The sequence below is a fragment of the Callorhinus ursinus genome, unplaced genomic scaffold, assembly GCF_003265705.2.
Source record: "Callorhinus ursinus isolate GAN/ISIS: 27379988/994484 unplaced genomic scaffold, GSC_fseal_2.0 scaffold3, whole genome shotgun sequence".
Classification (NCBI taxonomy): domain Eukaryota; kingdom Metazoa; phylum Chordata; class Mammalia; order Carnivora; family Otariidae; genus Callorhinus; species Callorhinus ursinus.
In genome coordinates this window covers 24722132-24738538 of record NW_027397065.1, presented here as the reverse complement: position 1 = coordinate 24738538, position 16407 = coordinate 24722132, and the positions used below count along the sequence as shown (strand labels likewise).

General features: G+C 41.5%; 1 protein-coding gene across 5 annotated transcripts in view; it reads right to left on the bottom strand.

The window, feature by feature from the left end:
• Positions 1-2284: 2284 nt before the first annotated feature.
• The window catches only part of MAN2A1 (mannosidase alpha class 2A member 1), a 165385-nt gene continuing 151262 nt past the window's right edge, over positions 2285-16407 (bottom strand). For all 5 annotated transcript variants that reach the window (XM_073888998.1, XM_025866876.2, XM_073889008.1 and 2 more), the window contains 2 exons: positions 6621-6731; positions 2285-5063 (listed from right to left, as the gene is read on the bottom strand). In XM_073888998.1, the coding sequence (XP_073745099.1) occupies positions 4911-5063; positions 6621-6731 (264 nt within the window). In that variant the 3' untranslated portion in view covers positions 2285-4910. The remainder of the gene's footprint in view (positions 5064-6620; positions 6732-16407) is intronic.

Below are 16407 nucleotides of genomic sequence, written 5' to 3'. Positions count from 1 at the left end.
GCCCATGGTGAAAGGTTGCATGATATTCCAGGTGTAATGGGAAACACACAGTTTTCAACAGGGAAGATATTTTTTCAAATTTTACTTTCATTTTCTGGCTTCTGTGTGAAAAAAAAAAAGACATAAGGGGACAGGAGCCCCCTTACAACTCTGTTGTAAGGCAGAGTCCCATGTGCACGAAGGTGGCTTGGAATTGGGTGGCAGTGGGACAAGTGGACAGGTATTATGGGATGCTTCCTAGAGATTGTGAGGTAGAGGAGTTACGGTCAAGAGCTGCTTGGAAAAGTTCAGTAAGAGCAGAGAGAAATTACTCCCTGAGGAATGTTCTAGGCTAGTGCTTTAGTGTGCATGTGAATCCTCTAGGGATCTTCGTAAAGTGCAGATTGTGACTCCGCGGGTCTGAGGTGGGGCCTGGGATTCTGCTTTTCTAACCAGTTTCCAGGTGATGTCACAGCTTCTGGTCTGAGAACCACACTCAGTAGCAGGATTCTAGCACATGGGACCTTAACTTACATATTTAGTTGTATTTCCTGCTACTGTCCTGTGCATACCGTGTACAGACTGGTGCTGAAACAGTGGCTACATGTGGCTATTTTAATTTAATTAAGCTAAAGTAAGATATTCAGTTCCTTAGTTGCACTACTACATCTCAAATGCTCAAAAGCCACAGGTGGCTAGTGGCTACTCTATCCGACAGCCCATGGATAACGAACTTGCCCTTATTAAAGAAAGTTTTATTGGGTGGCACTGCTCCAGGCCGAAGAAACTATTTCTAGTTCTCTATGCCTCCTGTTACCATCTTTCTTTAATCTGTCTTTTCCGAGGAACACACGTATTGTCTCTGTTCAAATCAAATGCATCTTTTAAGAACTATCTCAAGTCTACGTCTTCTATGGAACGTTCCTGGAACTGAAACTGGGTGCGCTGATTCCTTCAAATCTGTGTATTTGGTTTTACTCCGCAATGTATTTCTACTGTATTTTGTCCGCCTCGTATTCAAAGTACCCAGCTCTTTTCTCTGGTTGTAGAATCCCATTTTCTATGGGTGTGCATGTTGGGGAGGGGGAGGACTACTCACTCACACGATTCCGTGTGATTCATGTGAACCGAACGCTGCCCTCACCACGGTCATTAGCATATGAGCCAGAGGACAGCCAGTGACATCAATCTCAGGACACTGGCTGAATAATTAAAGGCGCTCTTTCAGTGGGGCACCCAGCCAGCCGAATGCGAGTCTGGGGCTGCTGGCAGCCATTTTGCCCTCAAATGTGGAGCCCTTGCGTGGGAATGAGAACCACGGAGAGGAAAGCCAAACCGGGAGATGAAGACAGATCCTGGATGACATCATCTCATACTTGGCTCTGCCTGTATTTGCAGTGCTCCATCTACCCTCGACCGTTAGTTACTAGGGACAATCAATTTCCTACTTCCGTTTCAGCCGGTGGGCCTTGCTAATTCTGGGCCACTCCCCTTCCGGCTACCCGTTCAGCCAGCCATCCAGTCACACTCACACTCCCTTGGTTGCAGTTCACGGGTTCACAGGAGGCGTGCGAGCGTACACCTACATAAACTAAGTTTTTCTTTACAAGTTTTGATATTCAAATTATTTTGACATGTTGATAATCAAATATGATGGAGCCAAAGACAGTTTTCCTTATCTGCTAATGAAATGCTTATGGGTATTTCTTAAGTTTTTAGTTTGGCACATACATATTACAAATTGAGTAGCCTCTTTACTAAGTTACCCAAAACAAGCCCAAACTCCCTAGTTAGCATGTTATTACTTGCCTGGCTAACTAACCCATAAGAACCTCCAGCGTATTTGTCCTTCAGCCTCCCCCACCTCCCGGTTTTGAAGCTACTGCCTTGGGCGCTGGGTGGGGCCAGCGGAGCGCCTCCAGATCCCACTCTCCCAACCCAACTCTCCCTCCTGGATCAGCTCACAGGAAACTTCTTAGCCTCATGTGTTGCCTTCCTCTCACTTTTGTCCTGAAATACATGGAATCTGGCCAGACTCTGCTCCTCCAATTGGCTCAGAAGGCCCCACAGGTACCACACTGTCTGGAAGGTTCCTAGACCCCCAAACTCAAACAAACTCACCACCACCCCCGCCTGCCACTTGCTCTCTAAAACTGTATTTCCCAACTAGCACTGGGCAGAAGGTGGAGTGACTCATTCTTGAAGGAACAAAGAACAGACCCTCACTATTCCACCCTACCCCTCAAAATGTATTAATACATGTTGTTTACAAAATAAGACTTAAGCAGCACTCTAGAGGACTATGTACATGGTAAGATTTATCTTTTATTAGAGATCTTATATTACATATTCCCAAAAAGATATAAAATCTTCCAAGAGAAAAATATCAAAACCTATTTGATTCCAAGATAAGCAACATAATCAAAATGAAAGCACAGATTTTCTTCCAAAGGAATGTGAAAACATTTTGACACAAGTACAACAAAGACATGGGAAGGTAATTACAATGTTTCACAACACATTTTATAGCATTTTATTTTAATCAGTATTTGAAGAAAACAAGGATGCCGAGTTCTCAAACATTGCAGGTAAAAGCTCAAATTTTCAAAAAAAAAAAAAAAATCACAGAAAGGAATGACCTACTTGCTCAACTGAACATCTGCGATAATAAATGTAATAAAACCCAAGCAAACAAATATACCACCGAGATCACAACTGAAGTGTGTGGTTTTTAGGTGTGCCAGAGACACTAAATAATCAGGTCTTGACCACAACCCAAAGCAAAAGCATCCTCTCATTTCCCTGATGACTTATTCTAAAAATAAAAAGCAGAAATTTGCTGGTTTAAAGAGAATTTCTGCTTTATCTGTGGACGGTGGCAACACAACACTAAGACCCCGACTGACATGGGACAGATCCATCTCAAACAACCAGAAGTGGCAAAACCACTGTTATTGCATCAAGATTTTTTACTTGAACTGATCAGAATTTCCAGAATGATTAAGCACACCCACTTAACCACAGAACACAGTGAACTCCCAAAGGAAGGTTTTACATTTAAGATGCAATGAAAATACTGATCTTATTCCTGGGATTTGCTTCTGGCAATCTTAACATCTATAGATGTCCACAAAAAGGAAGTTTGTTTTTTTTTTTCTTTTAGTTGTTTATCCCCCAAAATGAGGAAGGAAACTTACAGTACATGTTTATTGCATGAAATTACTCCCTTATAATATCTTCATCAACACCAGTATTGTTTCCCTAATTATTAAAGGCGAAAAAAGTTTATGAACTTAACATAACTTAGCAATAATTGTAGGAGCTGCATCTTGGTTAAAAAAAAAAAAATGATCATCAGACTACCCGGTGAAACAGAAATTAGGTTTCAACTTCTCTATAAAGATGCTGGAATGGCAGGAGGTAAAAGGAAGTTTAAAGTCAGAGAATACTAAATTTATTAGGTAACACAAAGAGAATTTTCAAAAGTGTACATACTCAGTGAGTCCTTTCTATCCTAAAACTGAATATTCTAAATGTTTCTAATGTTGCTTCAGTGTTAATGTCATGTTAATCATGATCCCAAATAAATTTTATCAAAAGTATTGTAATGGCACATAGGCTTGGAACTTCACTTTGAGTTTAGCACGTACAAAAGTTTGGAATTCACTCAACACACATGTTCTTTAATAAAATAAATCAGGATGAGCTACCTATAAGTGGGTTTCAAAACAGGGTCCCTTTTAAAGCATTCTTTCATTGAGTTACCTCCTGTGAAATGGAAACAGTGTATGGATTTTGCATGTCACACAATCCTTGCTTCAAGCTGCCGTCTTCTTGGCAGCAGCGGATTTTAATGAACAGTACTTTTTCTTCCTTGTTTTGTTTTCTGACATCTCGGTACATTCAAATAGTCAAAATGTTTAGAATAACATCACCACAGATTTAATGAAACAGATCAGAACGTGGCCAGCATTGTCAGGCAAAACTGGTAACACTTCATGTGTCACAGAAAGTACCCACCTCCTCCCCACCCCCGCCCCCTCTCCCCCTTCCTCAGTCATATGGACACCAAAAGATTTAACAAGACTTATAAAAAAATAAGGCACATTTATTTTGATATGGTTATTTTTAAAATAGAAAACCCCTCTCCGAACATCTGTATTCAAATGAGCTGTGTAAAAAGACACCTTGTGGTACCTAAAAGAGGTTATGGTACCTATGGGATTGCTTCTTCTATTTTAGTGACAATGGAATAAATTGCACCTATCCCACATTGTCAAGTAATGAAAATATGCCTCTTTTTCTACTATTGAATGATTCAAAATCTGCTATTTCTGGAAATACTTACAAAGAGTGAGAAGGGAGGGGTCAAGTGGTTCATTAGAAAAAGGTGTGAAGATCAATGATGTACAGATATCATAAGGGTTGATGGATTGCACTTTTCCACATATTTCAATACACAAAATTTTTCAAATGCGTATGAATGATTGCAACCATTTTGGCCATTAGCTATTACCCTTCAGCTTTTTATTCCATTTTGGTAAAAATGGGTATTTTTGTAAAACTAATGAAGGATCAGCAACATGAATACTTACAACAATCTCTTCACAACCCCTGACACAGATATAGTTAGTTAGCATTTAACCTGAGATACAATCTGTGGAGAGGTTGTTTTAGACATTTCTTCCTTCGTTGTTGCATCGATTCATACTGATGGTGGTGGTTCACGGATGGAACTTAAAAAAAAAAAAAATGGCTATTGCATGGCTTTTTTTTTTCTTTCTGTACTAGTAAAAAAAAAAAATAATAACAATCACAGAATTCATGTCCTCACAGTAGCCAGAAGCTAAAATAATGTGCTTCCTTATTGCACGTCAAACCAAGAAGTATATAAAAGACAATGCTTCCCAATCCAAATCTGAAAGCCAGGTTCATCTCAACTGGATTCGGAATGTGCTGATTTCCATGGGACTCAAGTTGATCTCACTTATATTTCGGGCATCTGGAGGTGAATGCATCAAGGATAATGATGAAGGTATGAGATTTGCGACAGTAAACATGCTAAAAAGCTTCTGTACCAAAATCTAGAAAATAAATGATAAAAAAAAATTGCACAGTTAGGTCAACTTTGAAGAAAGATTAGTAGCACATCTATATATTTATTCGGTGGAAAATAGAGTAAAACAGTGTGTTTAAAGTTTCCTTTTAATGATAAAAAGGGGAAGAGGAAGGAGATTAGACACAGCTCTGCGTGCTTGGACACACAGACCGCCCTGGGACGGACACCAAGGGTAACCAGGAGAGGACAGCTCACTCTACATTCTTCTTCTGAATTTCTTGAGAACCTATCACGTGCAGGGGCCACTTTTTCAATAAAAGAAAACACATCTATGAGCCAGCAAGCTTTAAAAACATCTGTGTCCTCTTACACTCAACATTTACACCTAACAGTTGTGGTTCTTCTTCTTCCCAAAGAGCTGAGAGAAAGGACACAGGGTCCTCATGTCAGTGAGTCCCATTTTCAGGGTTGGGGGGTTGCTGAGAAAGTACTACCCTCATCCCATGTCTCTCTGGATCATATAATCCCCTTGACGCCTTAATGTCTACATACAAATGCTTACAACCAAGTATACTCACATCATCAGTAATAAGGTAAAGCGTAAATATCATGAAAAACAAACCCAAAACTATCAGTGCTTTCTTCGCACCAATTCCACGGAGGGCATGATACGAGAAATGAAGAAGCTTATCTGCCTAAGTGGATTTTGACGCCCTACCATATTGTCTTTTCTCTCCTTTTCAGATCCTATGCACATTCTAGTTTGTAGGGTTGGAACTGAATCACTTAAGTCTGATCTACAGGTTATCTGTGAGGTTTTGGAGAAGAGCTAGGTCAGCTGAGCTGCCCCGAGGGGCAGACCTGCCTGTGTGCCATTCAACTGTCTTCTCTGAGCACAACCTGCTCAGAGCCAGAGGCAGAAGGCTGGAGGTTCATTTCCTTCCAAGGAGAGCCTGAGGGAACTATGAGAAAGACCAGCTCGAAGAAGACAGAAAAACCGGGCAGCCGGCAGGTCAGTCTGAGGACCTGTTTGGCTGGCACGGTGCGGACTCCTATGCAAATCTGGCTTGATCAGGAGCTCTAGACCCTCATTTCCCCTGGGAAAACAACTGACTGGCGCTAAGTAAGGCTGCTTCGGGGCTGTGGTAAAACTCCCCGACTGGCCAGTGTCACCGCTTCCCTACCCCACCCCACCTTCAGTTATTATAAAACCTGCTTTCGCCCCTCTGAGACTTCACGGAACTAGCTCCTACATGAGCATGTGTGAGAGAGGAGGGAATATGGGGCGGGGGGAGGGAAGAAGATGCTTTGTGGCTGGCAACGGAAAGCGTAAAAATGGAAGGGGATGTTGCCCTTACACGTGCCCATGTTCCAGACATGCATTTTGACGCTGACAAGGAGAAGAGACTGAAGGTTGAAAAGTGCTTTCTTAAGATGGAGAGACTTGAGCTAATTACAGCAGCTGAGGGGAATGAGTCCGTGAAGAGGCAATGAAACAGTATCTTATTGTCAGAATGATTAGCAGAAAGCAAGGATTTCAAAGCACATGAAATCAATAAGCAAAAATCCCTTTTCAGCTCACCTTTCCCTGGGTTGTAGAACAAAGCAGCCCTGTGTCTCTGCTCGAGAAGCGGCAGTCAAACCCCTTTCTGTGGAGGATCAAGGCCGCCTCATCGGAATGCTTGCCATCCACCTGCAGATGAGCAGAGAGCGACAAGACGCCACAGCGACATTAAGGCAAATAGTGACACCACTGTATACTCCACCGTTTTAAAGTCAGCATCCCCAAACCAAAAATGCTCATTTTATTTAGCAGTGAAGCCAGGAAAATTCATTTCCCCTCCAGTCCCACGTTCACTGTCAGACCTGCTACATCCCCTCTACCTCCCCCACAAGGAGGCAGGTGACAATATGTTTTAAGTCACCTCATGCCCTGGTTTCTGGCACAGTCCCCGAGGACCTGGGTGTCCTTTTGTCTACATGTCACATACTGTATTATCAAAGTTTCTTCAAATAAAGCATTTATTTTTTTTAATTCAAATTCAATTACTTAACATATAATGTATTATTGGTTTTATGTCTAGGTAGAGGTCAGTGATTCATCAGTCTTATATAATACCCAGTGCTCATTACATCACGTGCCCTCCTAAATGTCTATCACCCAGTTACCCCATTCCCGTAACCCCTCCCCTCCAGCAACCCTCAGTTTGTTTCCTATGATTAAGAGTCTCTTATGGTTTATCTCCCTCTCTGGTTTTGTCTTGTTTTACTTTTTCCTCCCTTCCCCTATGATCCTCTGTTTTGTTTCTTAAATTCCACCATATGAGTGAGATCATATATAATTGTCTTTCTCTGATTGACTTATTTAGCTTAGCATAATACCCTCTAGTTCCATCCACTTCGTTGCAAAGGGGCAAATAAAGCATTTAATTTTTATTTATTTAGTTTTTAACATACATGTCAGCTGAATAAAGTGTACCTGAATTTAGTCCTTATCTGGTCATTGAATGATGTATCATCCATCTCAAAACTGAAACACACTTCTTTATTAAATGCTAATTTTTGCTAATTGCATTAACATTTTTAATCTTTAATGCATTGGTTCATTATTTTTATATAAAAGACATTTAAATTGAATTAGTTATGCTTATCACTTGCTAGGCCAACCACATTTATTAGCTTGATGTATCATTTAAATTCACATTACAGAAGCTATTCTTGTGCAGGCAAAGAGAAAAATACTAAACATGACAAGTCAGCTACAGGGATCAATATACACTTGCTTGCAGTAAAATTTCTTGCATCCATTTAAGTAAGGATGCCATGAGTGCTCTGAAAATTTTAAGTTACAATTCTCTTAATAAATTTTATGTTTCCTCAAGGGGGGAGACGCTTCTGATTAATAAGCAAAATAAGAATCCTTGGACGAATTAAGAAAGGGACAGCTATTCAAAGGAGTTGAGTGTGCTCAGCACTGACCTGTGATGAAAATGATCGCTTTTTCTCCTCTGTGACCACAGATACGAATATGTCCAAGTTCTTAATCATCCTCACTGGGGGATATGATTTTTAAATGTGCCACAGAGACATCTTCTCTGAGGAGCTGCCAGTATTCTCACCACTGATTTGACTTTAATGTGCTTGAACAATTTAAAGCTGGCCTCACCTCAGATTCTTGGCTGGAATAACCTGTTTTATGATATTTCACACTGGTATTTTGCAGTGGCACTGCTAAGATTTTGTTTGAAGGGAGAGGAAAGAGTCATTTAAGGAATTCTGAGTCATCACAGGACCGACATGATAAACATAGCAAGTTTAAATCATATGACAATGTTTTCTAATAAAATTTCAAGGTGTTTCACACAGTCCCAAGATAGCATGAAAGGAGCACAGTAAAAAAAGAAAAAAAAAAAATTCCTTCATTTATCACATACATAAGGTCTCCAGAAGAACAAGGATAAGTCTGTTGTGGGCTAAGTGTATAGGCTTAGAATAGTTACTGATTACTTAAGCATCAGTTTCTTTGTCTGTAAAATGGACCTAATGCAGGTTTCCCCTCTTCATGGGAGTCATGGTGTCTGTAAGACGTTGAAAATACTATGGTGGCTTAGCTTATAGGACAGAATGTGTTGGTGCAGAAGCTAGAGAAAATGGATCAGAACCTGGGCTGGGAGTCAGGCAGCTCGAGATCTAGATCCTAGCTCTGCAATTTCCTAGATGCTTTTAGCAAAACCTGGTTTTTCCTTTACCATAAAATGGAGATGAAATTCAATTGTGTAACAGAGACTCAGCCCAGTGTCTGCAGCAGAGGAAGCCCTTGGTACATTTTAGCTATTATTCTTTCTGTCATTGTAATCTATAAGTATTGGTGATTATTTTCCCAATAGCTCACTTAACTTTTTATTCATAAATTTTCTTGGTGACATTACAACTCTGTAGCTGAGGAATCAGAGACCCTCCAAACTATATGTCAACAATTATGCATCAAAATCATAACATAACAAAATCATGACCAAGTCCCAATTCAGATTCACTATTTACATGGTCTATTGATGAGGCTCTTTTAAAAGCACCTATCCTTATAACCTAAAGCATTTGGCCATTTTAACTCACTAGACCATCCTTACAAAACCACCAGACAGCAGGCTTTGTGAAAATTCCCGCAACACATCAGCTCTTGAAATAATGAATGTGTGAGGCCTTTACCAGACTGGAGGTGATAATAAAAAAAAAAAAAAAAAAAAGGAAAAAGGAAGCATCTTTGGAATTTTGCCATTAGTTTTACAAGAGATTTAAACAATACAAAAGTAGAACTTGAAGTCATAAAGAGTAATTTTCACTGATGGAAAAAAGTTACACTTTCTCTAAAAACCAAAACTACATTGCTTTCGTAAGGACCAGAACACCAACTGAAATAGCAATCATCTTGTCCAAGTTTTTAAAAATTAAATATTCATGAAAGTATCAGTTTTCAAGCAAAAATACCTGAGGCGAAGCAGCAGTTTTTCAGTTTCAAAGTCTGTCTCATCATTTTATTTCTGAGAAAACTGTTTTTCAAAGTACGGAAACTGAATTTAACTTGAATATGCATGCAAGAAAACAGATACCTTCACAAAAAAGATGCTGTTCACTCGAGGAGAGTAAACACTCTGAAAGATCTGTTTTTATATTAATTAATGTGTGAGTACTCTCCGGACCTCAGGAAAAAAAAAAAAAAGGGAAGGGGATAGGGAAAAACATTTACCAAGTTTGAAACTGCACCACAGGTGAGCTTCAAATCAAGTGTCTCTGTACACAGCTCAGATCACATTTGAGGCTGAATCCCCTCAGGAAGGCTTGGGTATTCCAAAGCCACTCAGAGAATCCACTGCAGAACTTGCTTCCAGGGGATAAAGCAACCTGTGGCTCTGCGGCTAAGCAGGGCCCGGAAGTTTCTCTGGCAACGGGGCATGGGGGTATGGAAGATGGTGCGGCTGGCAGAATGAAGCCATCAAGGCTAGAAAAAGCTGGATCGGGAGCAAGACACACGAACCAGTCCTGTGTCTGCAGATACGCCTTTAACCTCTCAGAACTCACAAAACTCAGGAGATTCGTGAAGCGCCCCTTTGAGGATCAAGTCCCAACCACAATGACAGTAACAGCAATCGCAGCTAACACTTTTTGAGCACTTACCGTGTGTGGGACCCTGTACAGAATACTTTTCACGGAAGAACTCAATTCATCTCATAACAGCCTTTGAAATGGTGGAGGTGGTATACAAGTTTGTATTATTATATTTAAGTGCATGTGAACATTGCAGTCATGAAGCATGCCCTCTCATAGTCAACTAGCAATTATCACTGACTGACCCTACATTAGTCCTTCACGATCTTTCCCACAGATGGCGGGTGGGTCCTTCTAAGGGACTGAGTGGTCAAGAGAAAAACAGGCAGAGTATTCCCTAACATCTTCAGCACTCTCACGCCCCTTTGTTCCCATACAAGAGGAGTGTAAGGTTCTGGACCGGGATCTGGAGTCAGACATGCTGGGGTGCGCCTCTCAGCACACCGTTCACTGGCTGCATGACCTGGGAAAGCTACCGACCATCTTTAGGTCAGCTGGTTTCCTCTTCTGTAACATGGGGGCACAATATTGCCTACCTTCCCAGTACTGCTGGGAGAGCTAAACAAGGTTCTTTACAAAGAAAACACTCAGCTTAATGCCTGGCACACAGACAATTTTAGGCATCCTATTAATTTTTCAAAAAATATATACGGAATATAAGTCAAGGAGACATCGAGATTTACTTTGGGAATAAAATTCAACCTCCAATTTATATAAAAAAAAGGTGCCTACATTTTTATTTCATTGAACTCTCACCGTTGAGAACCTTCATCCGTCCCGCACTCAGTGCTTAGTACATGCCAGATACTGTTCTAAGTGCTCTACAAACGTTAACTCATTTGATCCCTAGAACATCTCTGAGGTGGGTCCTGTTATCATGGCCATGTTGCGAATGAGGCAAATGGGAGAATGAGGGGCTGTGCATTAAGCGAACCGGCCGGTAAGCGCAGGTGATGTGCTCAAACGAAGGCAGCGGGACTCCGAAGTGCTCTACCAGCTTCGCCCTCCTGCCTCCGTGCTAGCTATGGACTGGTGCCCAAGGATACCCGCTAGGAGGGAAAAGAGAAAGATCACTTTTAATGTGACAGAAGAAAAGGCTATAACCTGAAGGAGCTCACTCTCTGATCTGAGGTTAGAAAAAGGGAGTATTTAATCCGAGGTTCCAACAGCCCTAAAACCACGACTTATCAAAACATACATCAGTTGAGAAAGGAAGGCGTGGACACTGTCATTTCCACCCACCCACGCCATTTGAAATGGGATTTAAGGCCATTCTGAACATCATACGCGCACACGGCAGTGCCTCATAAGCAGAGCAGCAGGCAAGTTTCCCTCCATCGGAGTGGGAGAGGAGCCAGAGAGAGCTGTGCCGGCCCCGCCTCACACCACAAGAAGTTTGCCTAGCGCATCAACAGATAAGCACACCCCTGGAAACTGCAGTCAACGTTATGTGTACACCCTTTTTTTCTGTGGAAGAGAGAAGCCATAACTTTGACGAGATTCCCGAAGAGAAATGTGTCTCCACCCTCCTCAAAGAACGTCTAAGGTCCATACAGATTAAGGCATAGCTAAACAGCCGGTGGAGAAGTTTCTCCAACCTGCCCAGACTCCTTGAAAATGCCTACCGACATCCCTCTCTCCCTGTATTCTAGGCAAGTGGAAAGGTGAGAAACCTGCACACTGCGTTTTAAGTCCTGAGATAGGAAGTAACCAGTAGGAATTCATTTTCCAGGGCATTTATTAAAATGTCCAATAACAGTTATCCTGTTTTGATCAACAAGATGACAGAAAGAACAGGGAAGGTGAAGGGCTGTTCTTAGATATGTACAACGAGGAAATTTTCTCCACAATTTTCACCTTTCCAGAAGCTAGGGAGATTAATAAAGCACCGATCAATTCTTGTAAGAAAGGCAAAATGAAGTAAAAACCTTAAACTGCCTCTTACAAGAAAAGGGGGCGGTGTAAACAAGTGGAGAGAGAAAATCTTATTCGGTAAGTGGTGCTGATGTTGAAATGATTATTTAACTATTTGCAAGAAATGGTTAAGCAGAAATCAGAATAAAATGTCACAGAGATAAAGCTAAATGTAATACACAGAGAGGTAGATATAAGATACATATCTATAAATGAATTAAATAAAAATACATCTGAACATAAAAGAGGTGGAAATAATCTGGGAGGAAAGAAAAAGGTCAAACAACGTATCACTGTGCAAAACATCAAGGCAGCATGGCTCCATGAAGCCTAATTAAATGGCTTAATCAAATTCCTTCTGGTCCCTGGAATGTCCGCATTCCAGGCTGAAGCTATCTCTCCAGCCTACAGAACCCCGACTGATGATCCGTGCCCCCGTGAGATTCCCCCAGCATCCTCTCTACCAAGACTCCCTTCCCCCCTAATCAATACCCTTTTCCTGAGGATGGCATGGTTTTCCTGTTCCTGACCACTTCACTGGTGCTCCCGTTCCCCAGCTTTCAAACCTTTACAGAATCTTCTTTTTAGTATCTCAAGCTTCTGACAGTACAAGAAAAGGAGATGATAAAGAGAAGAGAGGGGAGCCGAGCCTCCAGGAGGAGAAGGCTGACAGTTCACTGCTAGACGGGACTGCACTGGCGCACTCGGCCATGATGTGAGGCAGGGTTTAAGAGATGTCTGTTCCCATTGTCCTCTGACTGCAACTAGATGGCATGCAATCAGTTTTTTCCAAAAACACATAAAAATAAGAGTAACATATGCTTATATAAAACCATAAACTCATCTACCAATATAGAATAATTCCTGAAAAACTGGACTCCGAGGAACAGATTTAGTAACTCTTAAGAAGTCAAACACCACCCTCCAAGGCCCTGTACAGCACCCAGATTCAGAAAACCTGCATGTGGGTCCTAATTCTGCCATGTACCACTGTGTAACTGTATCTTAGTCATTTAATTTCTAAATTTTACTTTCCCAATTTAGTAAATGGAGATAACAGTAATGTCTAGAATCATGAGAGTTTTTAAAAATTACTAATTCTTAAGTTGCCCCACCCCAGACCTAGGGAATCAGAATCTCAGAGATTGGGAAATTTGTAAAAGTCTTCTCTATTTCAAAATCTCCCCGGTGTGATCTGGACACACAGACTCTGAGGACTGGTAGTTGGAAATGCTGCAGCACCTTGGTGGGTCAGCAACACCTCCAACCCTACCTTGCCTCTCTCACTGTTGCTCGAGTCCATAACCTCTTTCTTCCTGAGGAGTCAGGCTGCCCAAGTGAGGTTTAGAACTTGAGGAACCTTCAGACGGTGACCTGGGAGCTGGGCAAGCAGGGGCCTCCTCCATCTCGCTGCTGATGAGGGGGTGAGGCAGGAACAAAAATGTGCCTCCATCGTGTCAAGGTGGTTCTCAGACACATTTCTTGTGGGAGGTGGTAGTTAGGAAAATGCTTACTTACATACAGGCCAATGGAGACCTCTGGTCTTGCTTGGAAGTCGAGAACTATGTTCACATTATTTCAATGGGAAAAATGCTTTGCAACCTCCAAAGGAACAATTCATTATTATAAGTTTGGAGCTGCCAGCACACAAAAATAGGAATACAGTCCAAAATGTTGAGGTCTGGTTTCTGGATTTCTTCCAAGTGATTTTTGTCTTCTTCTAGTGTAACCATGAAATTACACTTGACACCTTTTTAAGTACCAAGCTTTCTTTGATTCAATACCTACATCAGCTTCTTTCAATGATTATTTTCCTATTATCAGAGGTTAAGGGACAGAAAGCAATTCTTTAAAGAAGTGATTTTGAATGGACAAATCAATCCCCTTGGATTACTGGTGAGCTTTTAAACAATTGTTAGAAATATGTGCTAAGAGTCAAAGACTAACACAGGAACCGGCACTGATTGATAGGATAACGTAAAACAGCCCCAAATAATACCAAGTTCTGATCATGTGCCAGTGTGCTAGTTATGGTTACACATTAATATTTCAGTCTTTATTCTTCCTGGTCAAATTGTTAAATTGCTTTCTATTTCCTCTGCTAAAACCCTAGTTTGCACCTGAGCTGGCAAGTACCGTGCACCATCAGGGTGACAACGTATGTTTACAAAGCACTTCTGTTTCCAAAGGGCTTTCACAGCATCAGTTTATGTGTTGCTCACAACAGACCTGCAGCAGGCAGATCTGATAGCAGCCCCATTTTATAACGGGCAGCTGAGTCGGCACTCGGCCAGCCATCAGGGAGTGGAGGTGGGCCACCTGTTGAAGGGTGTGAGGAACAAAGGGAAGCCAAATGGACATAGTGAGTGGAGGCCAGACCACACGGAGCCAAATTCTTCAGAGTCTGAACCAACTGAATAGCAATGGGATTTTTAATCTGGGAAGTGATGAGAACTGGATGACAGGAAGGCAGGCAATAAGCAGGAAGCAGGTAACCACAGAAAAGAGGTGATCTGGAGAACAAGTGTCGGCCCTGGATTATAGAGGGGAAACCCTACAGTCATTGACTCCAGACAACTGGGTCTGCTTCCAGAAAACAATCATGGGAAAGAGTCATCTAGAAACGAGGCTAAGGAACAGTGGCCACTGTGTGCCCCAGAAGCCCTCAGATCCTTAGGTTGCTGATGTCCTCTACCATCCACGCTCAGAGGCGGCAACGTGAGGCTCGGAGTCTTTAGTACCCCCTACTCTATCCCCTCCTTCCCTTTGGCTTATGAATTGATGAGAGGAAAAACTCAGGAAGGCTATCCATCGCTGGTGTGTTCTTTCCATGAGTCAAAAAAGTTGACCCACAAAAGACTAGCAGAATCCTAGAAAGAGAGCTCATGAGATTCGCTCAATCAGCAAATTGTTGCTGAGCCCCTTCTATGTGCAAGCACTCTTCTAGGCAACAGGATGCAGCAAGAAATGAAAGAAAAGGCCAGCTCACATGGAGCTTCTATTTTCACCACAGCACCCACGTTTAGGTCTTTCTACTTGCTTGTAACTCTTCCTGGACCATTCTACCCCCAGAAATCTGCATGAGTCACTTACTCTCTAACCTCCTTCAGATTTTTACTCCATTAACACCCTTTCTGCAAGGTCCTCTTCCAACCACACTATGCAAACTCGCATCACCTTCCAGAACCATCCTTCCCTCCTATTTTCCCTCCCTAACACTTAGCACCATCTAACACATTATATGTTTCTCTTATTTTTTTCTTCTTTATTTTTCTCCTCCCACCAGAATCCATGCTTCAGAAAGGCAGGGGTGATGGTCTGGTTTGCTCACGACAGTATCCCTAGTGCCTTTAGCTGTAACTGGCACGTAGTGGCATGAAATAAATCCTGTAGGTTCGTTCACATGATCAAACAAGTCTTTTGACACATGCAGATATACACAGGCCTCCTGTGTTCACCTGTATTATCACAAGCCGCAAGGATATCCCTACATAGTCAGGCCTAAGTTCCTTCTCTTGGTCATACAGTTTTAAAAGCCCTATATGTTCAAATTTGCAAGCATTTATCCTTACTTTACTTGGTTTGCTTTAGTTCTTTGTGCTTAAACGAAATGTTTTTCTCTTCTTATGTGGTCTTCAAACATGAGCATTCTCTTCTTTTCATACTCAGGCCATTTATTACATTCCCTGCAGAATCCCTAAGCACTTAAGACTATTTCTAGCTATGCATATGTCAATTCACAATATCAAAACAGCTCTACAAAAGATAAAAATGTCAAATGTCTATTTTTTATTCTTTTCAAATGCAATCTCTGACTTTAAAAGTAGGCATACATGTAAACAAAAGCAGTCTAACTGAATTAAAATTCCAAATCTAATCAAACCTTCCCCTCTCTTCCTCTAGTGTATCCTTAGATGTCTCTAAATAGTTGGTTTCTCAATGCAAACATCTGAGTTGCAGTGATTTTCAAGAGAAAGATAGGAATGTACAAGGCCTCTGATACAGAAATAATTAAATGCTTTGCTTCTTAATTCTCTAACGCCTCAAGATACACTGGCTAACAAGGAGAAATGAATGGAAAATGCCAGAAAAGCTGATCTTATGGCCTGTTCTCCCACCTACTACAATGTGACCCCAGAGCCAGTTTTTGCTTTCTTATCTGTACAAAGATAATATACCCTGACCTTGGCGCCACACAGAACTTTTCCAGGAATAACATAAATTAGTAAGTGGGATACGCTCTAAACTACACAGCAACAGTCAAATGAAAGGTAGAATGATTTTGCCTAAAGGCCAAGTCCTCTTAATGGCTCCCTGAAGCACAGTAAAACCCACAGTACAGTTGACCCTTG